The sequence below is a fragment of the Pelophylax lessonae genome (genome assembly GCF_965119305.1).
Source record: "Pelophylax lessonae genome assembly, chromosome: 6".
In the NCBI taxonomy this organism is placed as follows: domain Eukaryota; kingdom Metazoa; phylum Chordata; class Amphibia; order Anura; family Ranidae; genus Pelophylax; species Pelophylax lessonae.
In genome coordinates, this window is record NC_138773.1 from 21,385,154 (window position 1) to 21,404,794 (window position 19,641).

Genomic DNA, 19,641 nt, shown 5'->3' on the forward strand with positions numbered 1-19,641 from the left:
AGAGAACACAGAGCCAGTCACCTCAGGCCCTGTACCAGAGGAGCTTACACTCTAATGTCCGCCCACAGGAAAAAACATATTATTAATATTATGTATTATTATTATTATTATTTTTATTACTTTTAATATTTTTATTGAGAAACAACATGGTGTACAAACAATGTGAACAGTACAGTAGGGCAACAATAGGGTGCACGTTTTACCACAAAATCATGAGACAGTGCTTGGTATTATTATTATTATTATTATTATTATACATTTATATAGCTCTGACATGATCCTAAGCCCCCGTTCACACTAAGGCGACCTGTGAGGCGACCTGGTCGCCTGACAGGTCGCCGTAGGTCGCCTGCCATAGAGAAGCTGCGGACCCGTTCTAATAGGAGTGACACAAGTCGCTCCGACTTAGAAAAAGGGTCCGGAGCTTCTTTGGGGCGACCCGGAGCGACCTGCATAGACTTCAATGTTATGAAGTCCGTGCCGGCCGCTCCGAGGTCGCGGTGCGAGCAGCGCGCCGCGACCTGTGAGGTCGCCCGGCAAAGTAGCGTCGCCCCAGTGTGAACGGGGCCTTAGTGTTGTACAGAGGACACTGAGCCTCCAATGTTCTTCCTGGTAAAGTAACTACCTGTGTTAGATTCTTCCTGTTGTTTGTCTGATCCTTCCCTTATTTGCTGTACCTGATTAGTTCTTCTTTAGCGTGTTATCATACAGTATAATGAGCAACCTGCTATGTACAATACAAAGTCCTGTCCTGCTCCCAGTTTGCCGTTAGCTTCTTGTACTTTATGGTATTTGATCTTCTATGAACATTCCAAGCTTTCTATGAATTTCAGACTGGACATGCTCTGTCTTCTCTATTTAGATCTAACATTTGTTTTATTTCTCCCAGGAGTACCATGCCTCAGGAAGCTTCTGCTCAATTTTACAAGTTAGAAGAAGATATTACATGTTCCATTTGTCTCCATGAGCTCTCAGATCCAGTCTCCATCACCTGTGGTCATACCTTCTGCAGAGGCTGTATAACCAAATATTGGGATGACCCGGGGCTCCATGGTTACCGCTGTCCCGAATGCAGGAAAATCTGCCCCAAAAACCAGCTCATCCCTGCCTACAGGCTGAAGAATGTGGTGACCAAGGTCCAACTGGCCGTGAAGGAAGAGCAGAGCAAACAGGTGAGAGTGTGGAACATTCTACTATGTATAGGGTGTATACCAGAAAGGAAATGTTCCTATCAGGACCCCAGATGGAAGAAAAATATATTTAAAATATATTTAAAATAAAAACATTTTTAAATTATTTTTCCCAAATATATTGGAAATCTTATTTGTAATGCTATAATTTTGGCCATATTCAATATATTTCTAAAATTTTTTCCCTAAGTATATTGGAAATATATTTTCCTTCCATATGGGACGGGAGGCGTATATTCCAACGTGATCCTTCTTGACTGCTGAGCAGCGTACAGTATGTATTTTAAATCCCATTACAGCTGTAACCTTACCCTCACACACACACAATCAAATTTATTTGGAAGAAGGAATGACAAGGCTTTATTAGCAAACCTAGATAAAGCTTTCAACCTACTTCCAAGTTCTCTATAGTGAATCAATCATTTGGCTGATCAGGTGCAAACATCCAAAGGTAGCACAGTGTAAAGTCCTGTGCCTATAAAACCTTATTAGTCCAGGAAGAGCAACACAACACAATACCTTCTCTAACATTTTACACAACTAGTCCTAAAAATCTATTGCTACAATTAAGCCCAGTTGGGTGAAATGCAACAGAGGAGGAGGTTCCAGGTGGGGCTTGATGTTGCTTGTCCTAAATCAGGGGTCTCCAACCTTTTAAACATATGGCCAATTTACTGTCCTTCAGGCTTTAGGAGGGCCAGACTTTGGCCAGTGGGAGTAGAAAATGCCCTAGCGTCAGTGGAAGGAATAGTGCCCCATCATTGGTGTCAGTGGGAGGAATAGTGCCCCATCATTGGTGTCAGTGGGAGGAATAGTGTTGCATCATTGGTATCAGTGGGAGGAATAGTGTCCCATCATTGGTGTCAGTGGGAGGAATAGTGTCCCATCATTGGTGTCAGTGGGAGGAATAGTGCCCCATCATTGGTGTCAGTGGGAGGAATAGTGCCCCATTATTGGTGTCAGTGGGAGGAATAGTGTCCCATCATTGGTGTCAGTGGGAGGAATAGTGCCCCATCATTGGTGTCAGTGGGAGGAATAGTGCCCCATTATTGGTGTCAGTGGGAGGAATAGTGCCCCATCATTGGTGTCAGTGGGTGGAATAGTGCCCCATTATTGGTGTCAGTGGGAGGAATACTGCCCCATTATTGGTGTCAGTGGGAGGAATAGTGCCCCATTTTTGGTGTCAGTGGGAGGAATAGTGCCCCATTATTGGTGTCAGTGGGAGGAATAGTGCCCCATCATTGGTGTCAGTGGGTGGAATAGCGCCCCATTATTGGTGTCAGTGGGAGGAATAGTGCCCCATTTTTGGTGTCAGTGGGAGGAATAGTGCCCCATTATTGGTGTCAGTGGGAGGAATAGTGCCCCATTATTGGTGTCAGTGGGTGGAATAGCGCCCCATTATTGGTGTCAGTGGGAGGAATAGTGCCCCATTATTGGTGTCAGTGGGAGGAATAGTGCCCCATTATTGGTGTCAGTGGGAGGAATAGTGTCCCATTATTGGTGTCAGTGGGAGGAATAGTGTCCCATTATTGGTGTCAGTGGGAGGAATAGTGTCCCATCATTGTTGTCAGTGGGAGGAATAGTGTCCCATCATTGTTGTCAGTGGGAGGAATGGTGCCCCATGGTTGATGTCAGAGGAAGGAATAGTGCCCCATCATTGGTATCAGTGGAAGGAATAGTGCCTCATCATTGCTATGAGTGGGAGGAATTGTGCCCCTTTGTTGGTATCTGTGCATGCAATGGAATATTTTCAGTATTTAAGGGATTAATGGTGACCTATTATTAGGGTCATTGGAAGGAATGCTACCCAATAATTGGTGTAAGTGTCAGGTATGGGTCCCCATCATTGGTGTTAGTGGGAGTAATGGTGCCCCAAGGGCCAGATAAGGGCAAGCAAATGGCCAGTTTGGAGATCACTTGTCTAAACTAATAAGTTTTAAAACTTTGGACATTAGGATGTGCCCCCAGATTTTCCTCTCTTTATTAACAAATATAATTAATCCTAAGCCAAATTAACTTGTTCAATATAACATTCAGTTCCAGTAACCGGTATACTTTGAGCCTCCAAACCTGCTCACCTTAACCCAATTGCCTTACCAGACAAGTGTTCGGCTACCCAACAAACCCAGCCAGTTTATCTAAAACTAAAAAAGGTTTTGCCTTTTACATAGAGTACGGAAGGGTATAACCCCTGCCAGTTTATTTGTATTGCTACCCCTGTCTTGTTGGGGAGATAACCTTTCATTTCCTATCCTGGAGATGGAACAGAACATTGAGGGAAGTTCTCTCAAAGTAAATAAAACGCCCATCTTCAACAGTAGTTACTAGAACACTTGTTCCCCTTGGAGGATTACACAACTGGGATACACACAGCAAGGATGCCAACTGTCCTGGATTTATCGTGCTGTGAAGAAAAGTCTTGTTGGCCGCTTTTCCATAAAATCACCATTATTGATTCATAATTCACAACTACAATCCACAATACCACAGATGAGGGAATATAGCCACCAGCTAACGTGTTTCATGCCAACTTGGGCGCTTTATCACAGCTCAAAAGATATGGCTCCATGCAGGTATATACAGTGCCTTGCGAAAGTATTCGGCCCCTTGAACTTTGCGACCTTTTGCCACATTTCAGGCTTCAAACAAAGATATAAAACTGTAATTTTTTTGTGAAGAATCAACAACAAGTGGGACACAATCATGAAGTGGAACGAAATTTATTGGATATTTCAAACTTTGTTAACAAATAAAAAACTGAAAAATTGGGCGTGCAAAATTATTCAGCCCCTTTACTTTCAGTGCAGCAAACTCTCTCCAGAAGTTCAATGAGGATCTCTGAATGATCCAATGTTGACCTAAATGACTAATGATGATAAATAGAATCCACCTGTGTGTAATCAAGTCTCCGTATAAATGCACCTGCACTGTGATAGTCTCAGAGGTCCGTTTAAAGCGCAGAGAGCATCATGAAGAACAAGGAACACACCAGGCAGGTCCGAGATACTGTTGTGGAGAAGTTTAAAGCCGGATTTGGATACAAAAAGATTTCCCAAGCTTTAAACATCCCAAGGAGCACTGTGCAAGCGATAATATTGAAATGGAAGGAGTATCAGACCACTGCAAATCTACGAAGACCTGGCTGTCCCTCTAAACTTTCAGCTCATACAAGGAGAAGACTGATCAGAGATGCAGCCAAGAGGCCCAAGATCACTCTGGATGAACTGCAGAGATCTACAGCTGAGGTGGGAGACTCTGTCCATAGGACAACAATCAGTCGTATACTGCACAAATCTGGCCTTTATGGAAGAATGGCAAGAAGAAAGCCATTTCTTAAAGATATCCATAAAAAGTGTCGTTTAAAGTTTGCCACAAGCCACCTGGGAGACACCAAACATGTGGAAGAAGGTGCTCTGGTCAGATGAAACCAAAATCAAACTTTTTGGCAACAATGCAAAACGTTATGTTTGGCGTAAAAGCAACACAGCTCATCACCCTGAACACACCATCCCCGCTGTCAAACATGGTGGTGGCAGCATCATGGTTTGGGCCTGCTTTTCTTCAGCAGGGACAGGGAAGATGGTTAAAATTGATGGGAAGATGTATGGAGCCAAATACAGGACCATTCTGGAAGAAAACCTGATGGAGTCTGCAAAAGACCTGAGACTGGGACGGAGATTTGTCTTCCAACAAGACAATGATCCAAAACATAAAGCAAAATCTACAATGGAATGGTTCACAAATAAACATATCCAGGTGTTAGAATGGCCAAGTCAAAATCCAGACCTGAATCCAATCGAGAATCTGTGGAAAGAACTGAAAACTGCTGTTCACAAACTCTCTCCATCCAACCTCCCTGAGCTCGAGCTGTTTTGCAAGGAGGAATGGGCAAACATTTCAGTCTCTCGATGTGCAAAACTGATAGAGACATACCCCAAGCGACTTACAGCTGTAATCGCAGCAAAAGGTGGCGCTACAAAGTATTAACTTAAGGGGGCTGAATAATTTTGCACACCCAATTTTTCAATTTTTTATTTGTTAAAAAAGTTTGAAATATCCAATAAATTTCGTTCCATTTCATGACTGTGTCCCACTTGTTGTTGATTCTTCACAAAAAATTACAGTTTTATATCTTTATGTTTGAAGCCTGAAATGTGGCAAAAGGTCGCAAAGTTCAAGGGGGCCGAATACTTTTGCAAGGCACTGTACATATGGTGTAAATGCAAGGTCTAACTAACCTCTAAATTGCCACCTCCTGTGTAAAGCAAATAAGACACAAGTGTTGGCAATCAACCAAATCTACTGTGTCCCACAGAGCCACAACCCTGATGAGATTTAACCATATAAACATCAGTACTTTTAAAAGCAAAATAACCTGTATATACATCCGAAACATATTCAGTATGACTTCTGCCCCCAAATTTACATCTGAATGTCCAAAATTATATATGTGTATATAAACATAGACCACATGCTATCGTACATGAAAAAAAGATATCCTAACCTAAAGATAAGACTATAATCCTTCCACTTTATAAAACTCTGGTCCGACCGCATCTGGAGTATTCTGTCCAGTTCTGGTCGCCAGTCCTCAGGAGGGATGTGTTGGAGCTGGAGAGAGTCCAGAGAAGGGCAACTAAACTAATTAGGGGATTGGAGGACCTTGACTATGAAGAGCGTCTACAATCGCTCGATTTATTCTCCCTGGAGAAGAGACGTCTGAGGGGGGACATGATAGCAATTTATAAATATCTTAATGGGGATCCCAGCTTAGAAAAAAAGCTGTTCATTCGAAGGGATTGCATGAGGACTCGAGGGCATACAATGCGATTAGAGGAGAAGCGTTTTAACCTCAGGCAACGTGGGGGGTTCTTTACTGTTAGGGCTACAAGATTGTGGAATTCTCTACCACAAGAGGTGGTTTCTGCGGGTAGTATGGTGACTTTCAAAAGACTCTTAGACTTACATCTCAAGGATCAGAACATTCAGGGGTATGTGAGATGATTACAGCCACACACACCTACACAGGTTGAACTGGATGGACTATTGTCTTTATTCAACCTCACCTACTATGTAACTATGTAACCAGGTGTCAGCTTCAGTAATCAATAATGAAATATGTCAAATATTACTGGATGAAATAAATAAATAAAACAAATAAATGGATTTATCAGGACAGTCCCGCATCTAAGATCTCGGTCAAGGTGATGATGTGTCTAGGGCTATGCCCCGAAATCAGTGTCACCCTCATAGGAGTCATCGCAATTTTCATTAGAAGACATGGTCCTCCAAGCCAAACACTTGTGACTCTAAGCCCTCTTGTCAGTGATCAGCCACCCTCACTTGTCAGATGTCTGTCTGCTTTTTGCCCTTCTGTTTTCAGAAAATTTAAGATGTCTGAATCCATAGCATAATTGGCAGGGGCTACAAACTGTCATTTTTGACTTTTGGCTCATGCTCTTAAATTTGCCTGTCTCTCAGCAAAGATGGGCAGCTCTTCTTTCCAACTCCAAATGAGGAAGATTTTAGGGTTTTTTATGAACCTGTCCACAATTCCTTAGCCAAATGGAGGAGTTTGGCCCATTCTGGATCTGAAGGCTCCTAATTTGTTTCTGCAGATTCAAAAGTTTTACATGGGATCGGCGATGTCAGTCATTGTCTAGAATCTTCCTACCTTGGGATAAACTTCTGTTCCCCCTCTCTCGTGCTTGTTGTTTTTTTCTGTTTTAGGTTCGACCCTCAATATGTGTCTGCATGAGGGGCCTTACCCTGGTCCTTTATGCCCTTGAAGACAGTGCTGTATTGTATTCCTAGTTTCACTCCAGATATTTGCAACTCAACATTCTGGCAGTGTGTGATAAACAGTTTTGGTCATTGGACCGCCCTGTGCATCCTACCTGCAAGGCCAGACTCTCCCTGGTGTGGTGGATATTTAACTTGGTACTTGAGTTGGGAAACCCTTTCCCTCAAAGATGTGGAACATTCTCATGACTGATGCCAGTCTGTCAGGCTGGGAGGGAGTCCTAGATGTCTTTTTAATGCAGGGGACTTGGTCATTGGGGGAAGCTCATCTTCCCATCAATATGGGAAGTCCCTTCAATGCTTGACAGTTGTCTCTTCACTTCTGGACCCTTCAATTGCAAGGTCACCTGACAAGAATCCACTTGGGCAATGCCATGACTGTGGCCTACATCAAGGAGGGAGTCACTAGAAGTCACGCTACTCAAAGGGAAACTGACTTGATCCTCTTGTGGAAAGAATTGCACATTCTGGACCTGTCTGCCCCTCCACTTTCCAGGCATGAACATTTGGACATTGGATGTGGATCTTCCAGTGTCCAGATTTACCAACAAACTGGACAGGTTTGTCACCAGGTCCAGGGCCTTCACAGTGGGATTGGTTAAATCTGATCTATGCCTTTCCACCTTTGCAGATACACCCTTATCTGTATGACAGGATCATGATGAAGAGCATTATGGTGAGTCCCATCACACCAAAATGATTCTGGAGGGTGTGGTACTTGGACATGCTCAGACTACTGGCAGACTCTCTGTTGGCCCTTCCAGATGGTCTGGACCTTCTGTCCCAAGGGCCAGTCCACGATCTTTCTTCTCAGTCACTGTCTTTAATGACTTGGCTGTTGAAGCCCAGGTACTAAGGGATGTTGGTTATCAAATTTGGTTACCCCTACTCACTTGAAGGCTAGGAAATTGACTTTGCCCAAAGTCCTACCATCTCAGCTGGAAAGCCTATTTTGCATTGTGGGAGACCAGGGAATTTCATGGTAGCAAGTACTGTCGGATACATCTTGTCCTTCCTCCAGTCTAGTCTGGATCAAGCCTTGAGTACTCTCAAAGGGCATATCTAGGCCTTGGCCTTTCTATTAGATACCCTTCTGAATGAGGAACACCTTTTTGGGTTTCTACTCAAACCTGTGCACAATTCCCAAGCCAAATGGAGGATTTTGGATCCTTCTGGGCCTGAAAACTCTTGGTTTGTTCCTCACGGTTCAAAGGTTCTACATGGAGTCAGCCAGGTCAGCTATTGTCTTTTCTCCTTTCCGGGAAATTTTCTGGCTTCAGTAGATTTTCAGAATTCATACTTGCAATTACCTGAAAGTAGCTGCAAATAACCCATGGTTAAAGACTAAAGCTCCTCTGAAGAAATGTTTTTTTTACTAGTAAGTCAAAAATCCAATATTTTGCCTTTTTAAATAAACAATATGAAATAATCCTTTGCAATCCTGCACTGAAGGTCCTTACTCAAGCATTTCCTGTTATAGGGTGACAATTTTCAACTGTGCTCCTGTTTTGTCACTCTCTCACATGTTCCCCTGGCTGTGCTGACACACATTGCTCAGGCATGGTACACCATTGTTACTATCAGGAAAATATCATAGAGCAATAATGTGCAGCTGATGCTGGAGTGAGTGTGGTGGACAGGAAGTGGTTGAACAGAGCTGCATAAGGTCTGCAACACTAAGATAGGAATAATCGGTAAAAATAAAAAAGTAAAAACCATATTTTGTAGAAAAAAACAATTGCAAACCACACATCGTCCGGTTAGGATTAGCTCTACTTTAAGACTTAACATATGGTGCCTTTACTGTGACTCATAGGAAGATCTAGACTCACCACCTGAGCAGTCTCCATAAGAAAGGAACAGCCCCATGTCATTGGTGATTTTGTTTTTTATCTTATTAGATTCCACCTTCAGCCCTTCAACTGGTTTATACAGATAGTGATGGAAGATTGCAGCTGGATGAGTCGGTGGTACAGAGATGCTTCTTGGACACAGAGGTGTCCGAAAACCCTCTGTGCCTTATCTGTGTGATTGGGGAGAAGCGGAGAGGAAAGTCCACCCTACTGAATTACATCCTGAGAGCCCTTCACTGCCTGGTGAGTAAACCTACCCATATCATATCCTGAAAGCCCTTCATTGCCTGGTGCTAAACGTTAACCCTACCATTACCTGAGAGGCCTATCATATACTGAGAGCTTCTCCCTGCCTTGTTGGTAAACCCATCCATATCAAATTCTGAGAGCTATTCACTGCCTGGTTAATAAAACCATCCATAATCACTGATATCCTCCCCGTCCGCATATACCTCACATTTGGTGACTACCCCATGCCTCTTACGTATTCTTGAGAAGGCTTTTTGGCTCTCCTGCTTCACTTCTTCATGATTATATCCCCCTCTCTTCCTCTATACCCCCTCCCCCCTCCTCCTCCTCCTCCCTCTTGTTTTTCCCTCTCCCCTCTTTCCCCCCTTCCCCCCTTCTCCCCCTATCCCCCCTCTCTGCACCCCCTCCTACATGGTCCCTCGACTACCGTCTTATGGTCCCTACCCTTCCACTGACAACTTACTCAGGTATCCCCAACACAAACTGCTCCTGACTGGGTCTCGCGTATACTTGGTGTGTGCCCCCTGTCCCCTGATACAGCAAGTTCCCTGTTGGAGGTGTCGGGGTTCGGGGAGCACCGCTGACACACAGATTTAGCCTTCTTCCCCCAGTTCTCCATAATTGCACAGATACTTTAATTACTTGACCCTCCAGTGTTGCATCCCTCCCTAAAATTCCTGTACAGATTTTCATGCCGCCATACTCCCACTTATGGGTACAGTTAGATTAGTCTACATTGTTATGTTTATTACTACAATCCTAACTGTACGATATGGCTCAAGTCTGTACATTTCACTGTTTTCTTTTGTATACCTGTTATGTTTTCTATGTACTCTGTTTTATTTCAATAAAATGTTCTGAAAAAAAAATAAAATAAAACCATCCATATCCTATCCTGAGAGTCCTTCACTGCCTGGTGGGTAAAGCCATCAATATCATATCCTGAGAGCCCTTCACTGCCTGGTGGGTAAAGCCATCCATATCATATCCTGAGAGTCCTTCACTGCCTGGTGGGTAAAGCCATCAATATCATATCCTGAGAGCCCTTCACTGCCTGGTGGGTAAAGCCATCCATATCCTATCCTGAGAGCCCTTCACTGCCTGGTGGGTAAAGCCATCCATATCCTATCCTGAGAGCCCTTCACTGCCTGGTGGGTAAAGCCATCCATATCCTATCCTGAGAGCCCTTCACTGCCTGGTGGGTAAAGCCATCCAGATCATATCCTGAGAGCCCTTTACTGCCTGGTGGGTAAAGCCATCCATATCCTATCCTGAGAGCCCTTCACTGCCTGGTGGGTAAAGCCATCCATATCCTATCCTGAGAGCCCTTCACTGCCTGGTGGGTAAAGCCATCCATATCCTATCCTGATAGCCCTTTACTGCCTGGTGGGTAAAGCCATCCATTTCATATCCTGATAGCCCTTTACTGCCTGGTGGGTAAAGCCATCCATTTCATATCCTGATAGCCCTTTACTGCCTGGTGGGTAAAGCCATCCATATCCTATCCTGAGAGCCCTTTACTGCCTGGTGGGTAAAGCCATCCATATCCTATCCTGAGAGCCCTTTACTGCCTGGTGGGTAAAGCCATCCAGATCATATCCTGAGAGCCCTTTATTGCCTGGTGGGTAAAGCCATCCATATCCTATCCTGAGAGCCCTTCACTGCCTGGTGAGAAATCCCATCCTTGTCATATCTTGAGAGCTCTTCACTGCCTGGTTAGTAATCCCATCCATATTATATCCAGAGAGCTCTTCGCTTTCTGGTGAGTAATCCCATCCATATCATATCCTAAAAAGCCCTTCACTGCCTGGTGGATAAACCCATCTCTATCCTTCATTTTGAATGGCGCTTAAACTCACCAAGGCAATGTATCTTTAATGCACCTACCATGCAGCACACCACATAGTCCAGTATTTTACTTCTGTGCCAATATTGGTGCATATCTATTTTTTTTTTTTGCACAGTTTGGTGCATTTCTAGGCTTTTTAAATACATTAAGTCAACACTCCAGGATGTCCACATCTGAATTGGACCCACATGTATTTATATTTCAACCTTTCCTACTCACAGTACTTTTGCTAGGCACATTCAGTTTAACTACAACCCCACTGTTCCAATATCTTTACTGTTTGGTTTACTTGGTTCCATAGCCTGAGCTGCTCAAATTGGGGCTTCCATCACTTTAATGTAAAAAGCATATCTGCAGCTTGACAGTGTGGCAGATAGGCTTTTCATGAAGATTTATTTCAAATCTAAACACACTCATGAAATACATTGTATGTTTTACCTGCCAAAGGATTCTTCTTTCTGTCCATCCAGTCCTGCGATACACAGCTCTGCCCCAAATCGGCAAAGGAGTAAAACTGTTTTTTCTTTGCCTCAATTAAAGTGGACCTTGCAGCAGAAAATGACAATCTCTCATCTCTCCTTCCTAGACCCTGCTTTTAAAGCGGTTGTAAACCCGAAAAAAAAAAAAAAAAAAAAACCTGCAAGACAAAGGCAGAATGAGCTAGTATGCACTGCAAATATCTCCTAAACCGTGCCGTGCTTTACTGCCCAAGCAACGCAGCCTTTTTATCATTCAACCAATGTTTTAATAAGGAATTTAGAGCTGTGTCTTTCATATCTGCCTGGAGTTTGCCTTTAACCTATACCTATAACCTGACTTGGTTGACCTTCCTTAACAGGGGGTCTACAGTTCTGGTAAGAGTATTACCTCATTTGAGCATGTGGTGACCGTCGGGATTGTGTTCTTGTCTATGGTGTTGGACTTTCCTGCATTCTTTTCTACACCTCAGCAACTGGTTTCACAGGATCTTATGGACTTTGCATAATCTGTGTTTTTCCAGTACATGTTATTTTTGGCGCTGTATCTTATTACATAACCTATACATGAAGCTGGTTTATGGAGCTTTTTATGTTGTTTTGTTTACTAATTGAGTGTATGGAACTGATGATGAATTTCCTTTTGTAGGAGAGACAGCAGCCGGTCAGTCTGGGGCAGGACGATGAGCCCCTCACAGGGTTTGAATGGAAAAGTGGTATTGACACTGTAACAAAGGGGATCTGGATTTGGAGTAAACCCTTCATCCTAAGGAGGAATGATGAGAAGGTTTGATGGAGACATTTTCTGTTAAAATATACAGAATGATATCTTATCATGTATAAAGATAGAAAAAATGTAGGGGATTACACTTCATTATAGCTTATCCCTTCCTTTAGCCAAGGTAGCGTTGAGAAAGTAGACCTTCTAGCAGAGCCCTGATTCTCCATCAGCGAAGAAACATGATGGCCAAGGGCACCTCCCACTGTCCCCCTGCTCAGGAATGAGATGGGGTACACACACACACCTATAACATGGAGAAACTCCACCATCTCTGATTACTCACATTCTCCTGGCCTGAAGCCCTCCTCCAAAAGACCAGGAATGTCCACACCTTCAGATTTTCAATTCTTTTTTTACTGAAGCAATAACATTATGTACAGCTCTTGGCCAACAACCCTTCACCTCTGCCTCTTTAGTCCCGACATTAATAACTTTGCACAGTGCAAGTCCAACATAAACATAGGATGGCCACCCAACTCTTCCAATGTCCTCACCATAGTTCCCCATAGGTGGGTTCTGCAACTGAGCCTGTACCAGGCCTTCCCTGAAGGGTTCATTTCCTAAGGCTACAAGCTAACACGGCAGTATACTAGGTGTAGACTTTCCCATCACCCTCTGCCTCAGATTCTTCCAGCTCTAGATTATAAGTGAGAAAACTAGCCCTACCCACCACATCCCCCCAGGAGTAGAGTATATTGACATTTAAATTATTACTAAGCCCAGGACCCTATCTGGTCTCCCACAGTACACAGAAATGCAATTATTTTAGTAATTATAAACTGCTAAATACCTTTTTCCATCAGCAGTATATAGCAGTCTTGTGACTTCAATCGATGTCCGGCCGAGCGCTGGTTATAGCTTGGAGAAGTTTTCATTCTCCTCTGACTTTCCTATGAGGCTGCATGACCCCTAGCCCTCTGTCTGGACAGTGCTGATTGGCCCTGTGTTGATCACATGCACTCTCCCCAAAAAAATTGATTGGGGACTGTGGAAGAAGGGAAGGATTAGAGAAGACAGGATAAATTAGCGCTGGTTAAAACTTGTAGGAGGAGTTTTCATTCTCCTCTGACTGTCCTATGAGGTTGCATGACCCTGTGTCTGGACAGTGCTGGTTGGCCCTGTGCTGATCACATGCACTCTCAGAAGAAAAAAGGGATTGGGGGCTGTTGAAGAAGGGGAGAATTAGAGAAGACAGGATCAAACAGCCTTTTTACACAATGGGGAGGATTAACCCCTTAGCTTCCACAGTGAGTGCTTTACTGCATATACAGACTAATTTTACTGTTGTGGGTATAGTAACACATTACATAACATAATTATTTTTCTTTTTCAAATTTAGACAACTGTAAAAAAGGCTGGGGTATGTTCCTGATACTCGTTAGAAATGAGGAAGCCACTTGGATTAGTAGTAATATTTATTTACTATCACAAAAGAGTTTCAGTTTAATATGACTATCTGCTATTGACTATACCATGACCTGGATGAAAAAGGATCTTCATAGACACACCACAAATAGGCTTTGGTCAAATTAAAATTACCATTTGTAATGGAACCGCCGACCCACACTGTGTTTGTGGTCTACCGTCAGTATACGGCTTCCTTGAATTCATGAACATATATACCAGATTTTCCCCGCCGCCCTCATACAAAGCTAGCCGACAACTTAGGTTGTACTGGAATCACACTTTATTGAACAGTCACACAGAATTTATATACAGCATGGGCACATCCCCCTCCTGATCAAACTACCACACACAGGTCAGGGGATGCCTGCTTACATTCTCATATGCAGATGAAATTGTATACAGAAACAGAATTAACCTGAACTAATTATCTAGCCATCAGGACAGAACAATGTGGGCTCATTAACATTTAACAATGGGACAGGCAGACTTCACACAATTCCACTTCAATATATAGACAATAGGACAAGACTGCAAATGAGTCTGTCCGTCTCCTACATTGAAGTACATGGAATACACATCTATGTATTGCTATGATTATTTAGGAGTCGGACTTCATGGCAACAGGCTACAGGTCTAACAGTGTAAAGTGGGATTAAATACTCATATTTCTTGAGAGATATTGCTGACAAATATTACTGTCCAACTTGAAGCAATCCAAACCATTATGTATCAGTCTTTCATTACCAGAGACGGTTTGTACCATCACATATCTTCCCCCCAAAGGTAGACTAACCAGGTACCAGACCTCCAATTGGTCTGTGCCTGAGTTAGTTGGGTAACCAGTCCCAAAGAGTCAATCACACCATTCCCCAGTTTGGACACGATAGATTAGATATGATAGGTTGGACATTATGTATGTACAGTATGTCTTTTTTTTTTTTTTTTTTTTTTAAGTCAAACCATCTATTCAAAGCCTGATATAGCCCAAAGAGTGTCCTTTGAGATTGGTTCATTGCTTGCTTTGGTGACCATTTACCTTCTCCTCACAGATGGTGGTATTTGTTCTGGACACGGAGGGTTCGCTGGATATCGAGGGTGACCGGGAGACCTGCCTTAAACTTTCTGCACTGTCTATGCTACTCAGCTCACATCTGGTATTTGTTTCTTGAATTCTGCCATTTTATATTAAATGCTCTAGTAATGTTCTTATGTATTCATAAGTTAATAAGAATGTGTCAATTTTGATGTATTCTGCAGATTTTTAATGTGAATGCATGTCTGAAAACCACAGAACTGGATTATCTGGAGGTAGGTAGTTTGAGATCCTATGTTCTAATATATAATACAAATCAGGTGACTTCGATGGATAGCTAACAGTCCTCCCTCTATGTCAGGGGTGCCCAAACTGTGCCCAAACTACGGCCCCCCAGCTGTTCAGGAACTACTATTCCCATGAGGCATTGTAAATCTCTGACATTTACAGACATAACTAGTCATGATGGGGATTGTAGTTCCTGAACAGCTGGAGGGCCATAGTTTGGACACCCCTGCTCTATGTGGTTAGCTCCTAATATTTTCCATATTAGACCAGGTATGTGTCCCCATTCTGCATGCAGCAAAGGCACATTTAGGACATCCACATACAGTTTTCTCAGTGCACTGGTATAATCCCTAAGCAAACTTCTAGTCTTTTGTGGCATTTTGGTGTCCTATTTTTTGTGACTATTGCTGTTATTCTCCTTAGTACCCAGGACTGGCTTCAGAATACTTTAGTTATGATTTTGTGGCAAAGGTGATGGCACCTTACCCATCCATGACAATAACTCTTTACAATGGTTCTTGATGAAACGTTGACATACCTTAGACTCCATAGCCTAGAAGAGCCTTCATTATTGGTCAGCATAATCCATTCATCCATATTATTTACTAATTGTGTATAAAGAGGTAAAAAAACTGTGAAAAGGTCATGCAAAGTCAACAATAGGTCTTTTATGAGTCTAGATATATTCCAAGACCAACATAAAAGCCTACATGGTGCAGACTGACAAGTATTTCACTACAAGGCCACCATTGTTGGACACCTCCCGTGTTTTGGAAAGATTCTGTAAAACGATTACTCCAGTCCTTACCTCTCCATTTGTTGTCTGTGAATCTCACTCTAGGCCTGCTAGAAAACCATGAGGCCATGTTTACTTTGGTGGACAATATAAGACTTGGTTAGCCATAGTGAAAGGGACAACATTCCATTAGGGCTCTTTCACACGGTCCGCCTCCGTAGGCGGATCCGTGTTGCTCAGCGGGGATCGATCCGCGGGCGGATGACAGCTCCGTCTCCGCTTGCAGAGCGGAGAGGGAGGTGTCTCAGCCCCCGCTGCCCTCTATGGGGGATCGGATGAGAGCGGACCACTTGTCCGCTCTCATCAGATCCGATCCGATTACTGAACGGATGGAAAAATAGGGTTTCCATCCGTCCAGATTTCAAGCACAGGATCGGATGCGGATGGCAGCGGGTGTCAGCGGAGGTGTCTCCGCTGACACCCGCTGCCCCATAGAGCTGCATGGAGGATCCGATCAGATCCGCCTAAAAAACTGACAGGCGGATCTGATCGGATCGCCCGTGTGAAAGAGCCCTTAGGTTGGAGAATCTTATTGATACAACCTTCTTTTTTTGTCTTTTGTTCTTTTCCAGATGTATCTTCATGTGTCCGAATTGACAGGAACATCATTTTCACTACAATATCTCCAGGTGACTGAAAGAGTTTTTCTCATGGATAACTTTTACCAGGGACTAAACTTCCTCTCTTTTAATCAAACGAAACGTATCCACATGTACCTTATCTGTTAACTGCTACAGACATAGGACAGCTAGTGGAAAGGGTCATGTGATGGGATGAACAGCTGCCAGTTGTTTCAAGGCAGAGTGCAGAGCTATGACAAAAGTGAATATAGTGAGATCTGATCCAGCCAAAACTGTATAGAGAGAATTAGGGAGTAGTATTGAACACAGTGCCACTCGCATTGCCCTCAAAACTAAAACATCCGTAACAAAAGTGGTCAGATTTAAATGTCATGTATATTTTAGTTCAAGCTTTCCCCAACCTTTTCAACACAGAGGAACCCTTGAAATAACGTTCTGGTCTCAGGGAACCCCTAATAAAATGACTATATCTATAACTCCTGATACATTAGTGTGATGGTCAGTGGAAAGAATGCTCCATACACTTGTGGTCATTAGGAAGACTAACCCCCTATAGATAGCAAAAAAGATCAATGGTGTGAGTGGGAACTTATCAGTAGAAATTTCTCTTTCCTCTAGGAACCCCTAGTAACCTCTGGGGGCAGGGGTCTTCAAACTATGGCCCTCCAGTTTTTCAGGAACTACAATTCCCATCATTCCTTGTCATGTCTGTGAATGTCATGCCTCATGGGATGTGTAGTTCCACAAAAGCTGGTGGGCCATAGTTTGAGGATCCCTGCTCTGGGGGAAGCTTTAGGGTTCCATGCAACCCTGGTTGAGAAACCCTTGTTCTAGGCAGTCATTTAGGGTGACAATTTTCACAAAACACAGTCCAGCTTTGTAGAAATACAGAGAGTATTAAAACGTACTTTGCCAGGGTCTTCAAAGGACTTCTGATGAGTTCCTGTCATAAATTACCAATTCATAAACCTAAGGAGAACACATCTGTGCATCTGGCATATTGACCTACAGCTGACACTTATACCATCAACTTTAATTCAAATTCTATAACTCCTACAGTGATGAAGTTACCTTCTTTGGCTACACTAATGTTGATGAACATTTTAACACCAAATATGCCTATTTTACAAGGTCCAGGAGGCTAATAATCTCATCCGATCTGTATCATATTTGGTATCTAACACATTGGAACATTAGTCTGCTAAATGATATGCCTTTTTTAGATTGTAAAACTGTTTTATTATGGAAATACAGATGTTCCCAGGATAGTTTACATCGAGGGTATGTCTGCTGGCTATAATAAAATACTCCATCCCACCTCAAACCCTTTTGTTGGGTGGAGCTAACATTGCAACAAGCTATACAACAAGATGGCTACTAGTCATCTAGACTTTGCAGTCAGGTGCACATGGAAGGGCAGCGCACATCGCAAACATTTCCCACACACTTACCAGCTAGCCTGCAAACAAACCAAATTGACCCAGTCTAACAATTCACGTAAAAAAACAGAGGATTTTGTTGCACTCATTTGCAAATGTATGCGGAAGCCACAGTGCCCACGTCAAGGCTCCTCTATATTCTGCGGTCCTATCGCTATAGTTTTGGAAGTCTACCAAGACCAAGTTGAAGCACATATAGCAGTGGATAAATCAAGTGCAGGCTTGCCTGGAGGGAACCCTCTCCTCCTTAACCACTTCCTGCAAACCAACGTACCTATAGGTCGCTTGAAGAAGTTGTTGTAACGGGATAATGCCTGCAGCTACAGGCATCAACCTGGTACCGTTTTTAGAGCCAACAGTCCGCTTTCAGGAGAACAGCCGATGCGGCTCAGCAGCCGCTGGCTGTTATTCCAGCAAGTGGGAGGGGACCCGGCAGGAGACCTGAGCAACCAGCTGCCATGTTTGCCGGCTGGTTGGAGTCCCGAACAAAGCTGGATTCGGCTTTGATCGGGTCTCCGATGTAGTAAACAGGAAGCGACATCACAACATAATTTCCCGTTTACTCGGCTGCTAATGGCGCCGATTTAAAAAAAAAAACTGTCCGTATTAAAGAATGCCGATTTCAGCATTTTGAATATTTTGAAGTGCAGTGGAGGGGTCTGGGGTCTTTGAGACCCCCCAATCCCTCCATAAAGAGTACCTGTCACTGCCTATTACTATCACAAGGGATGTTTACATTCCTTGTGACAGCATTAAAAGTGATCAGATTAATTATTTATTTATTTATTTTAAACTGTGCTAAAAATAAAAAATAAAATAAAATAAATAGGAAAAAAAAATAAAACCATTTTTAAAGCGCCCCTGTCGCCGTGAGCTTGCGTACTAAAGAAAACGCATACGTAAGTCACGCCCGCAAATGAAAACAGTGTTCCAGCCACACATTTGAGGTATCACCGCGATTGCCAGAGCAAGAGCAATAATTCTAGAAAAAGACCTCCTCTGTTACTTTAAACTGGTAACCGTTAAAATTTTTTAAAGCGTCGCCTATGGAGATCTTTAAGTACCGTCGTTTGTCACCAATCCACGAGTGTGCGCAATCTTAAACCGTAACATGTTAGGTATCTATTTACTCGGTGTGTCATCTTCTTTCACAAGATACAAAAAAATTGGACTAACTTTACTGTTTTCAGCTTTTTTTTTTTTTTAATGCAATGAAATTTTTTTAAATGCAGTGAAATGTATTTTTTTACCCAAAAATTGCATTTGAATGACGGCTGCGCAAATAACGCGTAACCAAAGACTTCTCCAAAGTCTTTGCTAAAAAAAAAAAAAAAAATATATATATATATATATATATAATGTTTGGGGTTTCTAAGTAATTTTTTAGCAAAAAATACTGATTTTAACTTGTAAAAAACATGTGTCAGAAACAGGCTTGGTCCTTAAGTGGTTAAAGACACAGGGACATGTTGAATGCCCAGCAATAGCACAATGGCAGCTGAAGGCATTCAATGTGCCCCACACCAAATCAGCGAACAAACTATACAAAAAGATGGCAACCACCCCAATATATCACTAGCCTTTGCCATAAAGTGCACATGGAAGGGCAACGCACATCACAAGCAAACAAAAATTTCCCAGCACACTAACCAGCCAGCCTGCAAACAAACCAAATTGACCAAGTCTAACAATTTAATTCAAATTAAAAACAGAGAGTTTTATTGCACTCATTTACAAATATATGTGAAAGCCGCAGTGCCCACATCAAGGCTCCTCTGTATACTGGGGGTCCAATCTCTATAGTTTTGAGAGTCTCTGAGTTGGAGTACAAATAGCAGTGGATATATGCTCTGCAACGCCCTCTCCAGATACAAGAAAACCCATTTGGCAGCTGGGA

General features: G+C 42.9%; 1 protein-coding gene across 1 annotated transcript in view; it reads left to right on the top strand.

The window, feature by feature from the left end:
- The window catches only part of LOC309557322 (RING finger protein 112-like), a 46,668-nt gene that overhangs the window by 13,008 nt on the left and 14,019 nt on the right, over nucleotides 1–19,641 (top strand). The window contains exons 3-8 of the mRNA XM_082259985.1: nucleotides 890–1,172; nucleotides 8,894–9,088; nucleotides 12,069–12,206; nucleotides 14,657–14,761; nucleotides 14,865–14,915; nucleotides 16,297–16,353. Coding sequence (XP_082116111.1) covers nucleotides 890–1,172; nucleotides 8,894–9,088; nucleotides 12,069–12,206; nucleotides 14,657–14,761; nucleotides 14,865–14,915; nucleotides 16,297–16,353 — 829 coding nt within the window. The remainder of the gene's footprint in view (nucleotides 1–889; nucleotides 1,173–8,893; nucleotides 9,089–12,068; nucleotides 12,207–14,656; nucleotides 14,762–14,864; nucleotides 14,916–16,296; nucleotides 16,354–19,641) is intronic.